Raw genomic sequence first — 24,700 nt, forward strand, 5'->3', positions numbered from 1 at the left:
ACAGTGCAAGCATGAGTTATGTGCATTGTCACTTGGTGTTTACATCTTAAATCTGCCTTTCCTGGAGTTATATAGTTGTGTGAGAGTCTGAATGTCCATGGGGAGAGGCAGAAAGAGCAGGGAGGGGAGGTGAGCTGCAGTCTCTTGGGCCTGCTAAGCAAGGTTTGCAGACTGGGAAATACAGGAGCGGTTAGAGATGGGTTTACTTTTGTTTTGCTCCCAAGTGGCATGCTGGATGGGCTGGACCTGCAAGTTCAGACTTGGCATAGAGCTGGCAGCACTGCTCGTTCCTCTTTCTCCTGCCCAGTGCCCAGTGACTCTGAGAGTCTCCCTGCATCTGATTAATGAGTGAGTCAGCAGCTTGTACAGTCATTTCTCTTCATAATATTTCAGCTTCTCTGTGGCACTGTTGTATTTGTGTATGCCAGCCTCATTCCGGTGTCTTTGACACTAAGCTCTTAAAGCCCTAATGTGCTTACATAACATGATACGGAGAACCAAGAAAGTAAATTTAATTGAAATCTTTCCCCACTGCTTCTGACACACAGGGAGAGACCAAAGGAAGATACTTCTTTTCGAACACTGAAGAGTAATGCGTCATCCTCACAAAAACAGACGAGGAAACTGGAGACACTGGTGGTGTATAGTATATCTAAAAAGGGGACTAATCTTCTAAAGTTTAGATCTGAAATGAAGGAGAACCTGTGTCTTTATGGCTGAATTCATGTTTTCGTTTCCTTTAGCCATTGAATTGACATCTGTGAAAGATATGTTGGTAAAAATAAGTTGAAAATGCCCAAACCCTTTTACATTCAATATCAACTTTATTCCAGGAGAAGAAGGTTCATTAGTTATTTGACCAACTTTCCCAGTGAAAATAAATAACCCATTGCATACAAATATTGCTGCAATCAGCATCCTATTAATGCCTTAGCGTTGTGGTTTAGTCCCAGCAGGCAACTAGGGCCATGCAGCCACTTGCTCACTTCCCCGGCTTGGGATGGGGAAGAGAATTGGAAGAGTAAATGTAAGAAAAATTATTGGTTGAGACAAAGGCAGTTTAATAGGTAAAGCAAAAGCCACATGCCGAAGCAAAGCAAAACAAGGAATTCATTCACCACTTCCCACGGGCAGGCAGGTGTTCAGCCATCTCCAGGAGAGCAGGGCTCCATCATTGGTAACAGTTACTTGGGAAGACAAACGCCATCACTCCAAACATCCCCCCCTTCCTTCTTCTTTCTCCATCTTTATATACCAAGCATGACATCACATGGTATGGAATAGCCCTTTGGTCAGTTGGGGTCAGCTGTCCCGGCTGTGTCTCCTCCCAACTTTTTTTGTGCACCCCCAGTCTACTTGCTGGCGAGGCGGTGTGAGGAGCAGAAAAGGTCTTGAGTGCTTAGCAACAACCAAAATTATCAGTGCAGCATCAACAACATTTCTCATCCCAAATCCAAAGCATAGAACTACACCAGCTGCTAACAAGAAAGTTAACTCCATCCCAGCTGAAACCACGACAGTTACATAGGGAATTCTAATACAATTTTTTGAGGAGCTTCTGCTGAATGCCCAGCTTTTGAATTGCTTTCACTTTTCTCTGTAGTTTTAGACAAGAATAGAAGTACACTAATCCCAATTAAAAAGCAACATTCACCAAAACTAACAAAGCAGTAGTATCTGGGACACCTATAGATTTCCCTGTGCTCAGAAAGAAAATAGCAGGGTATCTCAACTGGTAACTGTAATTGTATCCTAGCTTTTCAGAGAAAAATACATCAAATATAATTGCGTGAATTGAATCTCTTTGCTTGGGGAAATAAAAAACATTTGAAGAATGGAAGCGAAACCTTTCTGATTTAATGACATCCTGAAAATGAAGTCTGCAACCCTGTGAACTCCATTTATTGCTTCATGAGTACTGTAAGATGTCAAATGTTTATCAGTGTGTCAAATCTGGTGTAGAACCTGCATATTGTAAGATATTCCTTCCTTTTAGCTGCCTCAGTGAAAGCTCTGCTTCCTCTCTTCTTGCCAAAGGGCAGAGCAAATTGCAATTCTATAGAGTGGTGCATTATTTTCTATAGACTGATGATGTGATGCTCAGGAGGCAGTTAAGGAAAGATCCCTTTTCTTAAATAATACATTCTTCCTCACCTTTACCTGATAAGTAGTGGAGCTTCATCTGGTCAAGCAAGCAGTTCACAAACAATGGGAATTGAGTTACCCGTTTTATCTTGTGTCTTTTTGATAGCTCTGCTACCATCCTCCCTATATGTCCTATCTCTCATCTCTTAATTTTTTTTTAGCTGCCTTTTGAACTTGCCGCCCTGCTGCAAAGATGTAGACATCAAAGTAGCAAGTGGAGGGGTAACCATTACACATATGGTCCACTTTTGTTTGAAAACAGTATAATAACTGGTTTCCTGGGAGCAGAAGCCATACAAGAAACAATAATTTTCCATGATGGGGTTATTTGTTGTAGGTTGAATGAAGCATTTATTATGGTCTGTGACAGACTTTTCAGCCTATCATTCTGTCTCATGAAAATTGCAAATCATTTTTTAATTGAGATTAAAACAAAACCTCTTTTTTCTGACCTTTTTTGGCTTGGTAAAACACACATATAAAAATTCATTTTTCCATAAATTGTTTGCCGTCGCATTAGCTTGCACATAAAGACAGCAAGGTCATCGAGACAGCCCACGACAAGTGAAGCCTGCAGCCGTGATCCACAATTGCTTTCTGGTCACCAGGTAACATTTCCTGGCCTTTCCCTCATAGGCAGTCAGTTACAGCTGGAATTGCCTGGAAAACAGGCCAGAAATTCTTGTAGCTGTATATTTGATGGTGGGCTGAAAGAGACGGGTGTTTGTATTTTTTTTGGATAGAATAACTGGCTTTTACTAATCTGACTGGTTGCCTGTGACTTACATTTGAACATAATGAGCGCAGTGGTGTGAATAAAACTCTTCTTCATACCATCAAGAGGTGAGGATTTCATTCAGCCATACAACATTAATGAAGAGAATGCATTTGATAATATGAAGGTGAAATGAAGAGAAAAAGCCAGTTAGTACACAGGTTTTGAATACGCCATTGTTATACTAATTACATTTAGAGACATTATAATCTGTGCTATTCATTTTGCAGTGCCTTAAAGTGAAATTTGTTAATAATTTTGTTGTTATCTTTGTTGGTAGGTAATAAAAGAGGTGTTAAAAATAGAATGTAAAAGGGAGTGAAATGGCAATATTCGTAAAATATCTGAACCAATAGCCACAAATCAATTTAAACAAATGAAAACCTTTTGCAAAAATTATTTCACAGAATCTTAGTTTGGCATGGTTATTCAGAGGATTAGCTATTACTAAATAAAATGAAAGAAAATTGTTTCAAGGAATTGGTGACAAAACAGAAATGAAGAATTGATTGCATTTTCTTTCCTATGTGTCCAAAGACAAAACCATAATTAGATAGCTAAGCATCCAAATAAAAGAGCTCTAAATTTTCTAAGAAGCCAAATATCCTAAAATTCCACTGAAATCACAGTAAACTAAGTCTGTTCATCATTTTTCATGCGTCATTTAGTTGCCAGAATAATCTTTAGCAAAATAACCTGTAGGAACTCAGATTTGAAAAAAAGGTTCAGCATGTTGGCCTTCTCCCCTGCTCCTTGCAGGATCCTATGACACAAATTTGTTGGAGTCAAACTTTGTCAGATCTTCACTAACATGAGACACTGCAAGATATGTGACTTCCATTGTTTTCCAAGGACATGCAATGTCACTAGCACACTTTACAGAGACTTGCACAGAGCCAGATGGGCACATTTGCTCGGAGTCGCTGGGGATTATTTTGGTTTGCTTTTTCCTTAATTCAGTTCAGTTGGAAGGGACTTAAAATGACCATCTAGTCCAACTGCCTGACCATTTCAGGGTTGACCAAAAGTTAAAGCATGTTATGGAGGGCATTGCCCAAATGCCTCTTAAACACTGACGGGCTTGGGGCAGGAACCACCTCTCTAGGACGCCTGTTCCACTGTTTGACCACCCTGTGGTTAAGGCAATGTATGTCGGGACAGAAGGAGAGCATAAGAAATCTGCCACCATGACTCCAATGCATATAGACATTTGCTGTGAGCCTGGGTACTGCTCTACCAGTTCATGGTATAACTCCTGTTCTGCCACCTGGCATTTCATGGGGGAGCCCCCTTTACTCTTTTGTGTGGCTTTGTGCCCAAGTTTTTACACATGCAGCCCAAGTATGGGAGATTTATTTCATCTTACCAGTGAAATTTAGTCCCAGTTGTGCTTCCAGAATATTTTTTTTTTTGCTTAAATGAGCATTCGTATTGAATGTAGCCATCACAATGTTATAACTCACAACAAAGCTAAAGTTTCATACGGCCTATCCAGGAAGCATATCAATCCCAGGAAGGACTGCTACAAATAAAGAAGGCAGTATATGTAATTTCTAAGACTTTCAGACCTCTGTCAGGACCACCAGAAAACGTGATAGCTCTGGTAATAGTTGCTAACTGGACCAAGACAACAAAATCTCTTTTTATGTGACTTCAATATTCAGCAGAAGACATTAACAAACCATAAAACTATCTGCCTATTCTAAATGAAACATTATCGTTTATAACAATTTTATTCAACAGATTTTGCCTTTTTATTCTAATCAAGAGTCATCTGTGAACAGACTGTGTTCTTTGTAAAATGTATGTGTTTGTTCAAAATTTACCAACTGGCTAGGTATTGATCAGATTTCCCAACCAAAATGTTTTTACGTTTCTTTCCATCCTAAATTCCTTCCTGCCCTTGCCTTTCTGAGGTCTGCAAATGAGTAATCCTTTGTGCTTAATTTCTCATTGAGTATCACAGAATCATAGAATAGTTTGGGTTGGAAGGGGCCTTTAAAGGTCATTTAGTCAAACCGACTAGCAATGATCAGGGACATCTTCAACTAGATCGGGTTGCTCAGAGCCCCATCCAACCTAACCTTGAATGTGTCCAGGGATGGGGCATCAACCACCTCTCTGGGTAACCTGTGCCAGTGTTTCAACACTCTCATTGTAAGAAAATTTCTTCCTTATATCTAGACTGTCCACCCCCTTTTAGTTTCAAACCATTACACCTTGTCCTATCGCAACAGGACCTGCTAAAAAGTTTATCCACATCTTTCTTATTCAAGAAAGTGCCCTTCAGCACTGAAAGGCCACAATAAGGTCTCCCTGCAGCCTTCTCTTCTCCAGGATGAACAACCCCAACTCTCTCAGTCTGTTCTCATAGAAGCGTTCCATCCCTCTGATCATTTTTGTGGGTCTCCTCTGGACCTCCTCCAACAGGTATATGTCTTTCCTGTGCTGAGGGCTCCAGAGCTGGACACAGCACTCCAGGTGGGGTCTCACCAGAGCAGAGTACAGGGGCAGAATAACCTCCCTTGACCTGCTGGCCACCTTTCTTTTGATGCAGCCCAGGATGCAGTTGGCCTTCTGGGCTGTGAGCACACATTGCCAGCTCATGTCCATCTTTCCATCCACCAGTACCCTGAAGTGGCTGAGGGTTGCTCTCAAACCCTTCATCCCCCAGCCTGTATGGACCATTGCCCCAACCCAGGTGCAGGGCCTTGCGCTTGTCCTTGTTGAACCTCATGAGGTTCACACAGGCTCACTTCTCCAGCTTGTCCAGGTCCCTCTGGATGGCATTCCGTTCCTCAGGTGTGTCAACCACACCACTCAGCTTGCTGTCATCCTCATAATCCCTGAGGGTGCACTTGATCGCATTGTCTATGTAATTCATAAAGATATTGAACAGTACTGGTCCCAGTACGGACTCCCGAGGGACACCACTTGTCACCGATCTCCATCTGGACATTGAACCATTGACCATTACCCTCTGGATGCAACCACACAACCAATTCATCATCCACCAAACAGTCCACCCATCAAATCTGTCTCTCTCCAATCTAGAGAGAAGGATGTTGTGGGGGACCATGTCAAAGACCTTACAGAAGGCCAGATAGACAACATCTAGCTCTTCCCTTGTCTGCTGATGTAGTCACTCCATCATAGAAGCCCACAAGGTTGGTTGGTGAAGCCATGCCGGCTGTCTCAAATCACTTCCCTCTCCTCCATGTGCCTTAGCACAGCTTCTAGGAAGATCTGTTCCATGATCTTCCCAGACACAGAGGTGAGGCTTACAGTTTGGTAGTTTCCAAGGTCCTCCTTTCCACCCTTTTAAAAAATGGGTGCAAAGTTTCCCTTTTTCCAGTCACCGGGGACTTCATCTGACTGCCAGGACTTTTCAAATATCATGGAGAGTGGCTTGACAACTACATCCACCAATTCCCTTGGGACTCTGGGATGCATCTCGTCAGGTCCCATAGATTTCTGTAGGTTCAGGTTCCTCAGGTGGTCATGAACCTGATCTTCTCTTACAGTGGGAAGGACTTTTCTGATCCAGTCCCCGCCTTGCAGTCTGTCCACTTGAGAGGTGTGGGTAGAGAGGTTGCCAGTGAAGACCAAGGCAAAGAAGTTGTTGAGTACATCAGCCTTCTCCTTGTCCATTGTTACCAGTTTGCAAGTCTTGCTCATCACTGGGGGCATGCTTTCTTTGACCTTCCTTTTCTGGCTGACGTGCCTGTAGAAACCCTTATTATTCATTGCATCCCTTGCCAAGTTCAACTCCAGCTGCTCCTTGGCCTTACTGACCCCATCCCTACACAACTGGGCAGCATCCCTACACTCTTCCCAGGATACCTGTCCCTGCTTCCAGTTCCTGTGCATCTCTTTCTTGCCCTTTAGTTTCACCAGCAGGTGAAACAGAATATTAACATACACTTTTCCTATATTTACTTTATACATGAAAGTTAACTTACTTCTAGCCACAATTCTGATAGTGCAGTTTTTCTTAATTTCAGTTTGTCAGGAGGGATCTGCATGCATACCCACTCTGCTCTAGAGGACACTGTTAGCACCTCACTGACTTCACAGCAAAGGCACTAGACTAAATTCATGATTGCTTTACATTAAGGTTCTTCTAAGTATGTAGATGAAGCTAATATTAGTTAGATTTGAGGCACATTATGGTAAAAGGAGAGACTCACAGTGAGTTTCATGAAATTTTGGTCTGTCCTTTCTTCTTTCGCCCTCTACTTAGGTATTACTTTTAGCAGTGTTGGGAGAATTTTTGAGCTGTGTGCAGCCAGAGTGTGGTGTTTGGGGTTTTTTGTTGTTGTTGTTTGGTTTTTGTTTGTTTGTTTTTGTTTTAGTAGTATATGTGTGTATATACCCTCCTCCTTTTTCAGCTTTAATATTGACTGACAGAAACAAAGACTAAAACCAAAACTGTAATAAGAAAAAAATAGCCAAACTATCAAGGACCTGTTAAAATGAAATTATTAAAGGAAGATTTGCATTGCATCCAATACAAAAATAAGTAAGTATGAAATGTAGGACACCTGAATTCTTCAAGGTCATTCAAAAAAGTAATGGCCTAATTTGAGTGACTTCAATTAAACACATGGCTTACAATTTTTCTTTGCTTAGTGAAAGCTAAGGTTCCAAAAAAATAATAAAAAAAGAAAGTTAACAAAATACTTTTCTATTTCTAATGTTAATAAACCTCAGTGTTCAAATTAGGCTTTGTAGAACAATGGTATTTTTTCCAATGGATGACAGAGGAAGGAAAAATAGAAGTTTCACAGTCCAGAGTTCTGTTTTGTCCTTTGTTGCATTTCAAACACCTACTGAGGAAAAATACAACTTTACAGAGAAGCCCCATAACAAACATAATACAGTCCTTACATTTATTAAAAAGCTGTCCTATGAAAATTTGATTGATCATTGATTGCCTCTGTTTTGTCTCTGGCTGAACATAATTGCATGATTTCGTTTGTTTTAAAAAACCCCACACATTTCTTACTGATTGTCATAAGTGAATTTTTACAAGCTCGAATGCATAAGTGTATCAATAACCTATAATGACAAAATCAAATTAAATGGATTTTGGCTGCAGGAAGTTAAGTTTAGTTACAGCATGAATTCTCACACTGGATTTACTGGAAAATATCTTATTTACAGATAGGGATGTTTATATTACTGATCTGTAGACAATTCATTACAATATGATGCTTCACATGTTGCTTTCCACTACAGTATAATTATTTCTATAGGTGACGTTAAGGCTGTCACCTCTGCAGTATGGGACTATATGCTTGGAGCCTCAATATAAGCTAGGTGTTCACTCCTAATTAGTCAAAAGCAAATTCTCCCACCATCAAATATTTATTCTCTTTGGAGGTATGCATATTATATTGAAACATTAGAAACCAAATGCTTTGCTGAGTTAATACATAGTTGAGGGAAATAGCTTTCTACCTCTGGCAGCCACATGAATGCTTGCCTCAGGAAATGCATATGGATGTTATCGTTATCTCCTGCAAGTGTCAGTGATGTTTATGTTTCCTTTTTTTTTAACTAATTGAGAAATTAAAGAGGTATCTGAGATAAACTCTGAGGTAGAAAACAGTTGATAGTGAGTGCTGTGCCCTATCAGTCAGATCTCTTCCGTAACTTGCTGCCTAGAAGCTTCACAAGAGAGGACTGTTGTGCCGAGCTTGGGGGCTTTCCACCTCTCTTTCACATAGGGATGGAGAACACATTCATTTTCTCTACAAGAAAGCAGAATCAGCTATAAATTCACAGTGTGCTAATCCTAAGGGACTAATCAGCAGATGACACACACCTAGAGACCGCACATTAACATATTCAGGCAAGAGATGTCTAGACCATGCTGTACATACTATATGCAGTACATAAGTCAGAGTACATGTAGCAGCATACTCTTTGCTTCCCTGGCTAAATATTCTGTCAGCTTCCATATAAGATTTCTATTCTTTCTGTGTTTCATGTTTCTGTGTTTCTGTGTTACATGGATCTGAATGGCATTGGTTTCATGCAAAGCTATGAACCTTCTCCTGCAGAGAAAGTGGCAGATACGTTGCCTCTGGGAAATATTTCTCCAGCTGCTCCTTGCTTGGTGGTGCTGGCAGTGAGAGGAGCACATGAACTCATTCAGTCAGACCATGCAATTTTCACAAGGCTTTTTAAATTCACCATCACAACTGTTTGCTATGTTCAGCTCATCCAGAAAACAGTTACTGAAGCGCGACTTTCTTGCCCAGTTGCAACTAATGTCCTGTGCGAGGAAGACCCAGAGAAAGAAACCCAGAAATGCCTGCCTTTGGGATCTCTGCTATCCTAATGAATCCCCAGTTGACATTTCTGAGTTGTAGGGCAAACGAGCTGAGAAAACCTACCCAATCAGAAACTTTTCCAAGGATAAATGTAAGGATGGTCTTCATGATTTGATTTGAAAGCCATATCATACCTCCATTAGGGGAAGGAACTATTTTTTAACTTGAAAGTTTTGGTGAACTTTTAGATTTTCCTCTTTTCTTCATACTAAAATGACAAAATTCTCGAACCTGGATTTGAGAAGTGTCAGTTAACACCTAGTCTCTCACACATCCTACTTCCCTAGTATAGACAAGGTGTTACTTAGACAAAGTAACAGAGACTGGATTGCAAATGCCTGTTAAACACTGAGTAACGTGGGAGGTCTACAGATAAAAGCATCTTGCAGTTTGGAGCATACTGTGATAAAATGACTCAGGGGGGAGGAAACAAAACAGGGAGTTTTCTTACTTCCAACTCCCTCAGGACTGCTGCAACACAGGTCCACCGGGACTCAGGGTCGGCACTGACAGCGTTCAGCAGCTCGTGATGGGAAGCGAGGGGAATGGCCCAGAACCCAGCAGGGTCTGATGTGAAATACAGCCACAAATGGTACCCTCTGGCAGTGCCTGCACATCAGCAGATCAGAACTAAAACCTACATGTGGGGAAAACCTTCAGTACCACATTGTTTCTGCTCAATGGACAGAGACTTCAATGTCTGCTCATACAGGATCTTCTAAGCTGCAGTTACATAAAAAGTCCTTTAGTGTTACGAACTTCATTTGACTTTCTGTAGCCATCCCAAATTGGCATACCTACTACTACTTTTAGCTAAAATGTTTAGTTCTGATAACTTGAGAAGTGCTCCTGATTTAGGTTTTTTTGCTTATTGACACTGAAAGGGACATTGCTATCTTGGCCCTCAAAAACATGAGATTTCAAAGAAAAATAATCTTCAAGCGTGACAAAAAGTCAAATTTACAAGCAAATTGCTTTAAAAAATTCTAGCTGAAATGCATTGCTCTGATGTTGGGCTGTTTAACCCTTCTTAGCATAAATAACATTGGGGAATGACAAGCAAAAATTCCAAAAAGAACAAATTAAAGCTGACAATTTGATTAAAGTAGTGCTTTGTCATGAGGCATTTCACTTTCAATAAATTAAAGATTTCTGAAAAAAAAAAAAAAAAGTTTAGGTTTTTTTTATTATTATTATTTAATTAAAATTCCTGGCTGGGACCTCATTTATGCTTCTAAAGCTTTATAAGAGAAACAAGAAAATGCCTTTTTTATCTCTCACTGCTTTTTCATATGTTCATGTTATGTCATCTTTGCTTATAACAACACTTTTTTCTTACTATTTTAGGCAATGAAAGCCTAGAAGAAAACTATGTGCAGGACAGTAAAATGGGATTTGTCATCAACGCTATATATGCTATGGCTCATGGGCTCCAAAACATGCATCATTCCCTTTGCCCTGGACATGTTGGGCTGTGTGATGCTATGAAGCCAATTGATGGCAGCAAGCTCTTGGAGTTCCTCCTCAAATCCTCATTCATCGGTATTTCTGGAGAAGAAGTTTGGTTTGATGAAAAGGGAGATGCCCCTGGAAGGTAAAGAGATGTTTGATCTCAGCTAATTAAACCAGGTGTTGGGAAGGGGGAATGTTGCTGGGTTTGGTGATGGAGATTTCTTTGGCTGCTTTACTGAAGCATAAAGCACGCATAGTGTGAGACACAAATGGAGTTATCTGGATTAGTCTTACCAATAGCCAGGAATAACACACTGGTAACACATGATATATTGATAGCTATAGCTCAAATTGAGACAGGAACTACAGTACAGCCTATAACATTTCTAGTATTTAGGGAGCAGACAAACCTTGTATCTCACAGACTTTTGGTGTCTGAGCTACAACTGGAGCTCAGCACCAGGATTTTAGTGTGTATAAATCCTAATACAAGTGCTTGGAAATTAATGAAGCATCTGCTTGCTAAGGTTTTGAACGTAGGGCTGTAGAACGCATCCTTTTCCAGCTTGATCTCTGCTGCCCCAAGTGCCCCCAGGACGCAGCACTGTATCCTTGCCAGAGACTATTTAGTTCTGCTTGGTGAATTCCTGTGTGTTCTCCTTAACTTCTTTCACTCCAAGTAAGCTTGGCTGTCCCAGAGTTTAAAGATAGATCCAAGTAGACCAGGACAAATAAGTTTTGGGGTTTTTTTTGCCAGAAGGAACTGTGTTTCACTCATTTGGGGTCTGGTAAATTCCAGCTGTGGTAGCTGCTTCTGTCTACCCCTCCTGAGCAGACAGAGTATGTACCCGAGCAATGGGTGAGACAGCAACTTCGTGGACTTGGATGTCACTTTTTTTTTCTCTTAGGGGAGCCAGCTGACAGAAATCCTTTCCTCTTCCTTTCGTCCTGTGGGCTCTGTCCAACTATTTTAAGTGAGACACCTCCCAGATGGGTTTATTTTTGAGTTGGTTTGTTTGTTTTGTTTTTTTTTTTTTATAAATAAGTCTAATTCAGCTGCTGAAGTACACAATCCGTTATTAACTGAAACTTACTCAAGGGTTACCTCCTTGAAGTCAGTTTTCCTACTGAGTTATTAAAGTGTTATAAAAGACTCTCTCACTCCATCTTTGGGCTTCTTGCATAAATGCATCAGAGTGCCAATACTGCACAAAGAGAGTGCTCTGGAATAAACAAGAGTTTTCAGCCTGGCATATGCTTTCAAAGAGTATTTGTAAGACACAGTGGCCTTAAAGCAACCCTTATTTCTATTACTAGCCTTTATTAGAAAAACTGACCATCTTTTTTACCATTTACTATTTGCATTGCTTGTTATATTTAAGCAGTATATACAGTTAAACAGCTCATTACATTTAAATAGTAAGAAAAAGCTGGTCGGTTTGTCTTCCCGTTAAGCTCTGTATACTTTAGATTTTTTTTAGTCAAAGATATAGATGAGCCAGGTCAGACTTTGAAAGTAGAGGCAAGCAATTCTCTTACAGTCAAACACATACTTACTGACACAAATGCATAAATCAAATCTTAGTACATACAATTTAGATAATACAGAGAAATTACTGCTTAGTGTAGCTTTAAGTTTATCAAACACTGTTTATCTCCATAACAGCATTATTCCAGCTTTGCATATGCTGCATTGTCTATCTGTTAGTTATTTGGTTTGGTGTTTAGGTGTAATTTTCCAATTTTAGCCCAAATCTTATTAATTGTCTTGTCACCTAAGAGTATTTCTGCAACTCTCATTAGTACAAAGCATAGAATTAGAATGAACAGTTCCTAAATTCAAAACATAAGAGGGTTTATATCAGGATATTTCTCTGAGTAGGTCAGGATGATAGAATTTATTCCATCCATCATTTCAGTCTATAGCAAGGTTCATTTCTCCTGATTCCCCGGCCTACTTAGAATTTTGGGTTATTTTAGGTAGGTTTTTTTTGTTGTTCCTCATTTATATTTTCACAGCTGGAGTTAGTGAGTCTGGGCAAGAAAGTTCAATTAACCCTTTTTTTATTCATGCTATAATGCTTGTATAGGTCTGTGGCATTGACGGCATGGGTAATATCATATCAGAGAATGGTGATGTGTATATGAAATGTGATCTATACAGTCAGATCAGCAGTAGTTTATGCCCATGCAGAATTGCATTTAGCTCCAGATGAGCCCTAGTGTTTCCACAGCTCCACATGGAAAAGCTTTCTGTGAATGACTGAACATACTATACCACTGTATCAGTACTCAAAAGAGCTTTTGTACCTCAGCAAAATGAAAAGATAAACACCACGTACAACACCTAAATACAGGTGAGCCAGATCTAAATACAGAAAGCCAGATCTGAAATTTCCTAGTTTTTTTAGCTTTTCTATGCCAGTGCAAGGATATTACACAAATATGTAAAATTCTTTTTGATAGTATGTTACCATATCATGTGAACAAACCAACTCTGCAAGACGGAATATATCAATATTCTTTGTTAGAACGCAGCAACCTTCCTCATACTTCATTTTCAAAATCTGTGAGGTTCTTCAAGCAATTGACTCTCACAAGCTTGTACTTACAATCATCATGGGTAGAGCAGGTAGAGATGCCTGTAGTTATGTTTGCCTGACATATAGTTTCCTGTTTTGAACCCCTACAGCTTTGTCAAACCTTAACTATTTGTTTAGATATAAGTCTTTTTCTATCTGAGGCTCAATTCATGGTTTCAAGGTCTTATCAAAATGAGATTAGAAAATGAAACACTTTTTCAAAGGTTTATTTCTTCTGTGCAGAATCTTTTGTTTGAAGAGCTTTTATGCAGAAATGTGAAGTAGAGCTCTGCCAGAAGGGCACAAATGTAGTCACTTAACTGACTGCACTGCCTCTAGGAAAAATGATGTGGATGTAGCTCTGGAAAATCAACAGCTTTATGTGCTCGCTATACTGTCATTAAGAACATGCTGGCAAAATTGCTGAACTTTTTACCTTTGTTGAGTACCTCCTGTTTCCTTTCTCAGTAGTGATCATATCACTGAAATTCCCAGAAATGGCTGGAGAAGTTGTGAGGGATGAAGTAGTCAACTTCACATCCTTCTCTGGACTATGCAAGGGGCAGAGGACAGAGCCATTCTGAGCTTTTGTCTGTTCTAGGGTAACTGCCCACTTTTAGCTTATGGCAGGTATGAAAAAAGTTACCTCTCTTGGACAATTTGCATAGGCCTTTGACCATAAAGTGCTATGTAACAACTGTCAGGAGAACTTTCAGCCCCTACACTGAACCTCTGATGTGTGGAGAAATGCTGAGGTTCACAAGCTAACAGAAATGTTGTTGTTTGTTTTACCCTAACTAGACTTGGATGTAGACCCATATAATTCTATGTAGTTCAAAATTTCCAGTAGCTGTTCTGGCTTCAGGTATGGCAACTCTGTCAACTCCAATGCTTTGAGTATATTATCAAATGCATAATTCAAATACTCCAAACATATAGCATGTAAAGGAATGCGTCTCAAAACATACATGATTGTTTTGGAGTTTGGCTGCATGGGTGGTTGTTTTGGCCAGTTACATCCCAGCGTTGTTCACCATTGCTGTTTTCCACTCTGCCTCCCAGGACAGCAAACTTTACTGCCACTCTGGTATTATGGAGAAAGGTAACTTTAACCATTCGGACTAACCAGAGTAAGAGTGTGCCTGCAAACAGCTGCCTCACGGACTGGCTCACCTCACAAGTAAATTGGCCTATTTGGTCACATCATTTCCCAATATGAAAGAGCTTGCCTTTATATTAAAAGAAAGATTCACTGTCTTATGTGCAGAATATTTTTGTGGCTTCTGTAAATGCTGCCATATGTGTGCGAAATCCAGCTGCCATCATGGTCCTCGCTCTCTTAGAGCTTCACAACTCTTGTCTTTACTCTTTATTCTCTTTATTCTTTTGGAATAAACATTTTTAGCTTGAACACAGCCCCAAAATTTAAAGCTTTACATGTGTGAGTGAGGGGATGGGGGAAGGTATTCCAGCACCGAACTCGTCCTTAGTTAAAGCAGAAATTTTTCATTAAGGAAAAGAAGAAAAGGACAAAGAACTTCTGCACATCTCCATATACCAAGTGCGTTTGTTAGACCACATTTCTCCACTTAAAATTCAAGCTGCATATCAAAGCTGCAAACATTGTACTACAACTTGTCATGCGCAAGACTGTGTAAGAGCTTTTAGTCTGCATACTTTATTCTTTGACAGATAACTGATAGAAAAGGGAACAGTATTATAAGAAAACATAAGAATGGCTTTCAACCTAAAATCATATCCCTGAAATTGCCAACTCTTGATTGATATTGCATTAATGCCACTCTGTACCTTGTAATATATCTTTGCAAGAACAAAAACAATCTGTGCAGGTTCAAAAATTCCATTAAGGGAATGTGAGATTTTAGTAGTCTTTTATTCCCCTTCCTGATTCCTTTTTCTAGTGCAGAGTAACTGATTTTGTATCAGTTTAATACAAGGTCACACTAAAATCCAAGTAGGTTCTTCTTGCTAGGAAGAGACATGTACATTCTTGCTCAATTTTACTCCGGTTGTGTCTACATTATAAAGTGCCTGGCTTTTACTGGTTCTTGCTATCTTGATTCTTCTCAATCCTGAAAACAGCACTCCCTTTTTTTATGTTCTTGCTTTGCAAGAACTGGGATATGAGAAGGAATTGTTCCCTAGGGAATTTGCAATTCACCCCTTTTCTAAGCAACCCATCAATTAGTAGCCTATTGCCAATGGAGCCGCCTTCTGCTTGGAGCTCTGTTGAACTCAGTGGCAAGAGTCCCTTTTCCCATTTAATTCAGTGGAGCTCTGCGGTGGAATTGACATTACCATATTTGCAAGACTGAGGTCTAAATACAGCTGTAAATATGCACTTCTTTAAATCATCTCTAACTAGAGAGATCCCAAAGAGTCAATTAAGAAAAACAGACATCTAGAGAGTAATTCTAGCACCTCTTTCCTCTGCGAAGTGCAGAGAGAGCTGAAATTTTGCATGTTTGAACTTCAGAGGGGAAAAGAAAGAAATGGATATGTCTCTCTCTTTGTTCATAACCAAGCATCCCAGTTTTATTTATGGGTCATACTTTGCTTACCTTTCATTCCTAAAGCACACACAGATTAGCAACAGTCATTTAAAAAAAAAAAAAGATTTTTTTCCCCAGAGACAGAGACAATCCAGTAGAGCAAAACAAGGTAGTAACTCCCAGGCTTGGAAAACAGTAGATGCTTTGTGATTTTCAGCTCCAGTGCTGATTTCTAGTTCTCAGTCCTCTTTCTCTTGTCCTTTTTTAAACAGACACACACACACACCCCCCTTTCTCATCTTAAGAGGCCAGGCTTTAGGTCCAGCCTCTGTTGTGGTTCTTCCTCACTGTGCACTCTCCAATATTTATTCTCCCATTTTTGCTTTTTTCCTGTTAAGAAATCAGCACAATTAATCACTGCTTTGCACAAGCCACATTCTGTTGTTTAAAGAAGGAACAGAATAACTAGCCGTAAGGGATGTGCACACATCAGGTCCAACACATGGAAGGCAATGACGGAGGCAGGGAAGCTGAATGTTTATTGTAGCAGTGTTTTATGCTTCCTTTACGTTAGCCTGGGGAAGTTCTTTCCTACTTGCCTAGGGCAAGGAAGTAAATTTTGTGCCTGAGCTGCTAACTTTTCCTGACAGTCCCACTGGGCTGGGTAATATAAATAGTTGAACTAGTGCTTACAGTTAACTTATGGCATACCAGTTTAGTTAGTTTGGTCCTTTCTACTGATTACTTTAGAGCTCCCGGCAGAGGCTATACTGCTATCAACTTGTATGTAGGCATCAAGCAAATGTTAAAGATATCTTGAAAAATGGCTGAAAACCACACCATCCAGACAGTGCCTACATGCACATCTTTAGCAGAGCTTGACATCTTTGATGTGCAGTTCTTCCTGGACACAGAACTTTTTATCCACAGTTTTATATAAGCAGGGCAGGCAATCAGTAATTGTGTGGTGATCAGAGCTGTCATTTTCCATGATTCTGCTGCAAATCCTACAGTATTTGGTGTTTTCATGAAAATCTAGTCCCTGGTGTTGAGGGATGACATGTATATTTATGAAGGCAGAAAGAGAAGGGCACAGTAAATGATTATCCTTTGTGCTGCCCGACAGTGAGTGGCTTTCTCTTTTTTCCCTTGCAGGTATGACATCATGAACCTGCAGTACATAGAGCCCAACCACTATGACTACGTCCTCATTGGGACCTGGCACGAGGGTGTGCTCAACATTGATGACTACAGGATTCAGATGAATAAGAGTGGAATGGTCCGATCAGTGTGCAGTGAGCCTTGCTTGAAGGGCCAGATTAAGGTGTGCCTCAGACACTTTCTGCTATAGAAATGTGAATAACCGGTCAATGTTTTTTCCCTAAACCCAGGAAAGCTTCTTTCAAGCCAAGGGATAGAACATCATAGATCACAGAATCATAGAATGGTTTAGGTTGGAAGGGCCCTTCAAGATCATCTAGTTCCACCCCCCTGCCATGGGCAGGGACACCTCCCACTAGACCTGGTTGCTCAAAGCCCCATCCGCCCTGGCGTTGAACGCTTCCAGGGATGGGGCATCCACAACTTCCCTGGGCAACCTGTTCCAGTGTCTTACCACCCTCAGAGTGAAAAATTTCTTCCTGATATCTGTTCTAAATCTCCCCTCTTCCAGTTTGAAGCCATTACCCCTCATCTTATCACTACATGCCCTTGTAAAAAGTCCCTCTCTAGCTTTCTTGTAGGCCCCCTTCAGACAGTGGAAGTTTGCTATAAGGTTTCCTCGGAGTCTTCTCTTTTGCAGGCTGAACAACTTGAACTTCCTTTTCTTCAGGAAAGCCAAAAGTATAGAAAGACTCCTAGATAAATATCTTGCTCTTACAATCCCGTATAGACAATCCCATATTTTCTAAAACTGCCCTTTGTAGTGATGCAGAATCTTCTAGTGTGCCAGGATTTGAATTTCACCTTATGCAAGTAAGAACAAGATTTTCACTTAGACATTACCTTCCACATTCAGTGGCTGTGATTCACTTGGGGGATGATCCTGAAAATAACGTGACCCACAGGAAACCAGTATTTTGTTCCAGCAATAACACCTGCAAAAAAGGTGGTGGGAGGGGAAGCCTGTTTGCATCTCATGTTCACAACAGGAGGTATGGAAACACAAATGAAATCACTCTGTGTTTACCAAACAGTAGCACTTGCATCAAGCTACAAATAATTTGCCACCTGCCATGTCTGCATGACATAAAGACATGTTCCACCACTGTCAAAATGGTATGGACACGGTAAGTTTAAAATGGCAAGAAGCCCATTCAGGAAAATCACCTTAGAGCAAACCTTCCTTTCTAATTTCATTTAATAAGCACATTTGCAGCTTTGTAATTCTATATTGCTACTCTAAGCAATAAGTGATTGATGATTTGGCAAAGGCATAGTGACATACTCAAACAATCTTGGAGGGGAAACATTATCAGTATTTACTACCCTCCAAAACATCTTTTCTCTGTTTTTGAGATTGTGCAGTTTGTGTATGTGTGTATATGTAAACACCATGCATACGAAATGCCAGCTTCGGCTCCCATTGAAGTCTATTGGACTCTCTCCATAGACTGCAGGAGGAAATGTCAACCAAAAAAGCCCACAAAGCCAGCATTCAATAAAACAAACATTTTGTATTTCACTACTGCACTCAGCTCTGCACGTAGATGGATAGGAAGCTCCTGGAGAGAAGGCTGCATTCCTCCTTTCTGGCACGGAGCCAGAGTCTTTGTTGGAGCCCCATGAGCTGGAGATATTCTTAATCTACCTTTCAGCCTCAGTGTAATGAAACTAGGAGTCAAGATGAGGAAACCGTCTTTTCAATATTGGATCATTACACTTAGCAGCCTTCACAGCTGAGAAAGATACAACTTTCAGGGACATTTGTCTCCAAAAGAGCTGTTCTGAAGCATGCTCTTGGTCACCACACATTGGTTCTGTTTTCTACTAGGACCCATTGCCTCCTTTTAGCAGTATATTTTTTAATTTGCTCGGTTTTGAATTTCTATTTACACTAGTGTAGTAAGCCCCAAAGAGACATCCATGTAAATTGCAATTTATGTGTGTGTGCATGTGCTCATGTATCTATATATAAGTATATGCATGAATCACTCTTTGTTCTAACCTTTGACTTTGTTTGCTGCTTTTTACTATGCAACAGATATTAAGTGTGGGCTGAGCTACTTGTCCTGACCTGAACCATCTCTCAAATTAAGCCTCTTCTCAAGTTTGATTGAAAATATAACACTCACCATGCCTCTGTACCAAGGGGAAAATGATTTTGTACTTTTAATTCAGAACTGCTCCCTCCAAAACAAAATAGAATTGTCCCCAGAGATTAACCTTGAACTCACAAGCACAAATTTTAATATGCAGGGGTAGATACAGAATCAGGATTCATGTTTTCTAGTTGTTTGAAATGTGCCATACACAGGAATTGTGTCGTATTTTAAACAGTGCAGGTGGTATCTCTTTGCTGGGTGGGCTTCTGTGTTGTCTTGTAGAGGAACACAGCTGAGGATGTATTTTGCATTACAGGTGATCAGGAAAGGAGAAGTGAGTTGCTGCTGGATTTGCACTGCTTGCAAGGAGAATGAATTTGTTCAGGATGAATTCACGTGTAAAGCCTGTGAGCTTGGCTGGTGGCCGAATGCTGACCTGACAGGTAGGGACTTGTCCCTCCAAACACATTCCCATTTTATAGGGCACAAGGAGAACGGTGTGTGGCAGAGAATAAGGTGACAGCATGCAGAGATATTAAAGGTACATACTTAAACACACAGCCCAATGCAGTTTAGGGTGAGTAAAAAGTGCTGTATCTTTTGGCTCAGTTCAACAGCAGTGATAATAGAGACGATGAAATTTCTACCAAGAAGAAATTACATAGTCTGTCTGTTCCTCCCCTTCAGTTAGCATAAGCATTGATAAAGCTGTTAAGACTGCTAATGAACTTAGCAGCATTTGCTGCAATTTTAGCAGTGATTAGCACAAGAGCTCAGTGCATCGTTGTCAGATTGACTTTATACTTTTTCTGATTGTTCTGCTGTGCAATTAGTAATACTTTATCTGGGATTTCAGGCCATTTCAGACTTTCATTTGGTATAAAGATCTCACTGCACCCGCCAGCAAAAGAAATGTCAGCAAAATCCTAAGAAAGGCTGTCAGAAGAAAGGAAAACAGCTAGAATTGTTCTCCCCTGTGTATATGCTTTGGATGAGTTGTATGCTATGGCATCTTTCTGTTATTTCGTACCTATCAAGGTCAACCTCCACACCTGCTCTGGGCTTTGCAGTAACCATTACTCCAAGAAAACAGATGTAATGCACTGAGAAGCACCACCTTGACCTTGGGGTTTGCTTTGTATCACTGTAAAAGACCACTCATACCTCTGCCCCTTGCCGCACCTGCAAATCTTGGCTGCCAGTATTCGGCAGGGCGTCATTCCTAGTCAGAGAAACAATCTGACTACCTAGCTGAACATAAAATTTGCAACTTATTACATCTTTGTCCTTTAATATGACTGGCTGGCAACTAGATGTTGCTGCAGCATTTAACACATGGATGAAATATTCAAACCTTGATTAAGTAGTTCCAAGAGATACTGTTAAGCTAGTCACTGAAGCTAAGTGAGCTTTCAGAGGATTTATTTTGAGAGGGAAAGCTGGTCAATTCTCCAGCTAAAAATACATTAATCACAATAAACTGGGAAACCTGACCCATTGTCTATCTTGGTTTTCTATGGAAAATAAGCTACGGTCATATCCCAGATGTGCGTTTATCTGTCTATATCCCACACCTCTCAGCCAGCCCCCTCCCTCCTCTGGTGTGCAACTGAACCTACTTCAAACAGATTTGTCAGGATACACAAATATCGGTGATCATTCAGTTCCTTCAGGTTTCATGTAAGTGGGTTGTAGGAAGAGGAGTTCTTGAAAAATAGCTTCTGTAAGGGCCCCAATTGTGGCAAAAACTTTCATATTACTAGACACTAGAAAATCCACAGCACCCTTCATAAGTGTCCTGACCATTGGAAAAGCTTATATTCAACTCCTACCTCCTAGGATACCAGTGTCTGCTAATTTTAAAGCAGATATCCATAGACAACCATGTTCTGTTAGTTTTGGAGGTTCACGGAATTGTTTGTATCTACTGTTCAGGGAAGAAAACTGGGACTTCTTTTTAATCAATAAGGCAGAACAAGAACATAGTGAGAGATCAATGTGCACTTGAGCGAATATGGTTCAGCGCTACCAGCTGCCCAAAATAGCTCAAAAGGGGGCATGTCAAAATGACAGGCACTGCTGAAAGGAGTTGAGGAAAGCATCAGTGCTGGAAAAAATCTCAGGGGCATGTTGCAATCTATTAACTTTTAATGAAATCAGTAGATGACCTGCTGATTTGTGTTTCTTCTCAGCAAGGAGACTGGACTGCTGCTGTTCTAAAATCACAGTAGCATCAGCCAAATGACAGCATAGCCATCGAATGATTTCCTAGAGAACATCAAAATGGCAGTCTGCTCCTGCACAGCTTCTTCATTCTGTCTTATTGAGGAAAAAGCTTCTTTTTTTAACCCCTGCAATTCATTTACTTGAATTGCAGTACAAAGTATGAAGTTGTGAAGAGAAGATGATGCCATCCTAACCTTTAGAAAAGGGACACTGAGCAGGATAAACTCTGGCTCTTGAACTTTGCTGGAGTCACCATTGGTGGTACCATTTAATCTGCAAGTCTCTTTTCTTGCCAGGATTTCTCCCATCAAACATGTTTTTATAGCCTGCTTTTGTGTGTTGTATTCATACCCTGCCAGTCACCATAGCATCTAGACACAGACGTTAACATCTCACATTTCAGATTGTTTTTCCCTTTGCCTCAAATCTTAAATGCTAAACATGTATGCAGTTTTAGTCCCATTTTCCATCACAGATGGAGGCTTTTAAATCCTCAGTCTCTTTAAGAAACATGAAGCACATACTAACCCATTTCCTAAGACATGCTTTTCAAGGTGCTCATTCTCTCCATTTGAAATGAGTCTCTGTTGCTCAGCAATCCTTTCCTGACATTTTAATTTTATTTTTAAATGTACAATTTTTTTTTAGATTCCTTCCCTTAAACATGTGTTCAGTGAATTGGAGTCAGCAGGCAAAAAGGTTTTCTCACCACAGATGATAAAAACCTGACCTGACAAATTGTCACTAAAACCAGTATCTTAAGGCCGTGTGCCAAGAAGAAGAGATATCTTTTATAGTATCAGAATCTAATATAAAAAGAATGAATGTCAAGCTAGTAAACCCAGCTTACATAAATCATCTTAAATAAGCAATAAAACAAGATAAGACAGGACATTTTATAGAGTTATTATGAAATGAATCATAAAGGTTTGGGGCCATCAGTTACCTGAGATGTGTCAATGACCTCAGAAAACATCCTGGATTGTCTTATTGGCCTTGCAGTATGAAAATAATTTAAAAAAAAATAAATTAAAAAATCGATTATCCCGCTGGTCTAGGAAATGATTCATGGTTAAAGTGCATGGAAAATAGTACGTGAAAGCTACCAAACAGCTTTTTGCTAGAAAATTTCCACTGTGAAGCTTTTGCCACTAATTCTCTTTATTTTTGAGGTTTGGGTTAGTTGCTGTGGATTTTTGGGGGGAATTTTTGTGTTGCTTTTTGTTTAAAAACCTGTAAATCCACCATTCCCTGGTTATCCTCCCCCAGTCTCAATAAGCTTCCCCACTTTCTCATAGCTGGGAAATGACCCACCTTCACAGGTGCTGACAACCAACAACTGTTTGCTGATATAAGCAGTGCAGGCAGCTTTTTGCAAATGTTTGTAGCATACGTGACTCTTGGGGCTTGCTGGTGCACAGGAATTACACTGATTTAACGAAACAGATTTCTAAGACCTTACACGGGATAAGCTTAAAGCAATCAATAGGCTTAACAACCATGCTGAATCAGGGCTAAGGCTCTGAAAATATCATTTAAGATGGAATAATGTGAGTATGGCTTGATGTTGCTAGGCTTAAAGCCCACATTGAAACCTAACCCTTCCAGCAACCAGACTGACTTCTTGTTTAAGAAGTGCTTTGCATGTATTAATCAACAAGCAGGAGCTTCTGAATCTTAGTCTTTTATTAAATTAAAGAAGGAGCCATCTTCCACTCAGGGCTGTGGTGGCCTATGGCCAGAGGTTCCCACTTCTAGTAAAAAGCTTTCCCTTCATATTTCACCATAAAAATATTGGTTGGAAGAATGGGTTTCCTCACCCACCAGAGTCTTGAAAAGACCACTTTGGGCAAAATAGAATTTCTTTTCTTTATAAAATAAGAACTCCAGTTGCACATACTATCATTTCTATTGTTTTTGATGTTACAGGTACCTGTAGTTAAGTAGACAACCTTACCTGTAGTTAAGTGAGCCCGGTACTTAGAGATAGAGAGTACAGGATTATAAGACATTCTTTCAGTTCATGTGACATTGGCAGTCATTAGAAGTTCAAGCAGAAATTTTCCATGTCAGGACTTTGCCTCAGGCTGATTTTTTTTTTTAACTTCAACAAAAAACATTTTTTCGTCTTCTATTTCTCAAAATGAGGTTACAGTAAAACTCTTCAACCCTGATCCATACCTCTGCTTATGTCTATGTTTGGAAGGAAGGACTTCACATTTTGGTAGACGTATCAGTTGGTAATTTTGTGTCACCCTGTGGAAGATGAATATAAATTGAGAAAAACTGTGGGCCTCAGAAGCTTTTAGTTCACAGAGGTTGGTTTCTGCAGGCATACTCTATACTGAGGAGGAAGGGGCTGAGCATGACTTTTGCTCATCACAATATCAGAGCCCTTGCTAAGATTTAGCAGCAAAACTGAGAGGAAAAAAATGCCTCTCTCACAAGCTTGCTAACACCACCACCTTTTCCCTGCTCTTCTCAGCTGCCTCCCACAATCCAGACAGGCAGAGGTGATGAGCAGCTGGTCCGGGATGTGAAAAGCTGGACCGGCAGTGTTCATAAGGGAGACATCTGGGTGGAGAGGTGACTGACTAGGAAAAAACTGAACTGGAAGGGGAACTGAAATGGGGATGGTGAGGGACTGGGAGGAAAGATACTTGAGAGGTGAGGGAAGGGCACAAAAAGTGAGCTGGGTCCAAGGGAAACTGGAGGAGAACAGAAACAAGAAGTAGAAAAGGCCACGGATACTTTCCTTGTGATACAGAAATATGTTAAAAGCATTTTGGTGCTATTAAGTCAATAACAGAAATTAGGAAATGCCAGAAAGAAGGTTTTCAGTAACTCAGCTTCACAACTGTAACATCCTATTAACACATAGGATTTTATTTTCTCTGTAATGTTATTACATCTTCAGCACAGTGAGGAAGGTACCAAGAGAATCCTTTAACTTGAGTGTGGGAGGGAGCAGTTAAGTACCATCTTACTATGTTTGCACATCTGTACCAGTCAATAAAGGAGAGCCTTTCCAGTCATTTTTAAAGGCATGCATGTTTTCTGGGTTTGACTTTTCCATAAGTATTAAATGATGTTATTTAGTGGAAAAACAATGCACAGAGGGTTTGACAAAATGGGAATAAGGTAATGTTTACAGAAAAAAAAAAGCAGAAATATACTAAGAAGATGCAGTATCTACAGTGTAGTTCCATTACAACTTTGAATTTATTGCTATTTTTCTGCCCATAGTTCTCTAACTAATTTCTATTATTTGTAAAATCACCCTCACAAAAATGTATTGGGTCAAATTATAGTGATTTTGATAAAGACTAAAATAAGTTAGCCTGAGGAGGTCAAAAAGCTACACATTCAGATATTCTGCTTTGTAACAATCCTTTTCCTGCTG

General features: G+C 40.1%; 1 protein-coding gene across 3 annotated transcripts in view; it reads left to right on the forward strand.

Moving 5' to 3' along the window:
- GRM1 (glutamate receptor, metabotropic 1) overlaps positions 1-24,700 on the forward strand; it is a 192,215-nt gene that overhangs the window by 137,174 nt on the left and 30,341 nt on the right. For all 3 annotated transcript variants that reach the window (XM_009895526.1, XM_009895527.1, XM_009895528.1), the window contains exons 4-6: positions 10,609-10,855; positions 16,964-17,132; positions 19,388-19,514. In XM_009895526.1, the coding sequence (XP_009893828.1) occupies positions 10,609-10,855; positions 16,964-17,132; positions 19,388-19,514 (543 nt within the window). The remainder of the gene's footprint in view (positions 1-10,608; positions 10,856-16,963; positions 17,133-19,387; positions 19,515-24,700) is intronic.

The sequence above is a fragment of the Charadrius vociferus genome, unplaced genomic scaffold (assembly GCF_000708025.1).
Source record: "Charadrius vociferus isolate BGI_N301 unplaced genomic scaffold, ASM70802v2 scaffold142, whole genome shotgun sequence".
NCBI classification, from domain to species: Eukaryota; Metazoa; Chordata; class Aves; order Charadriiformes; family Charadriidae; genus Charadrius; species Charadrius vociferus.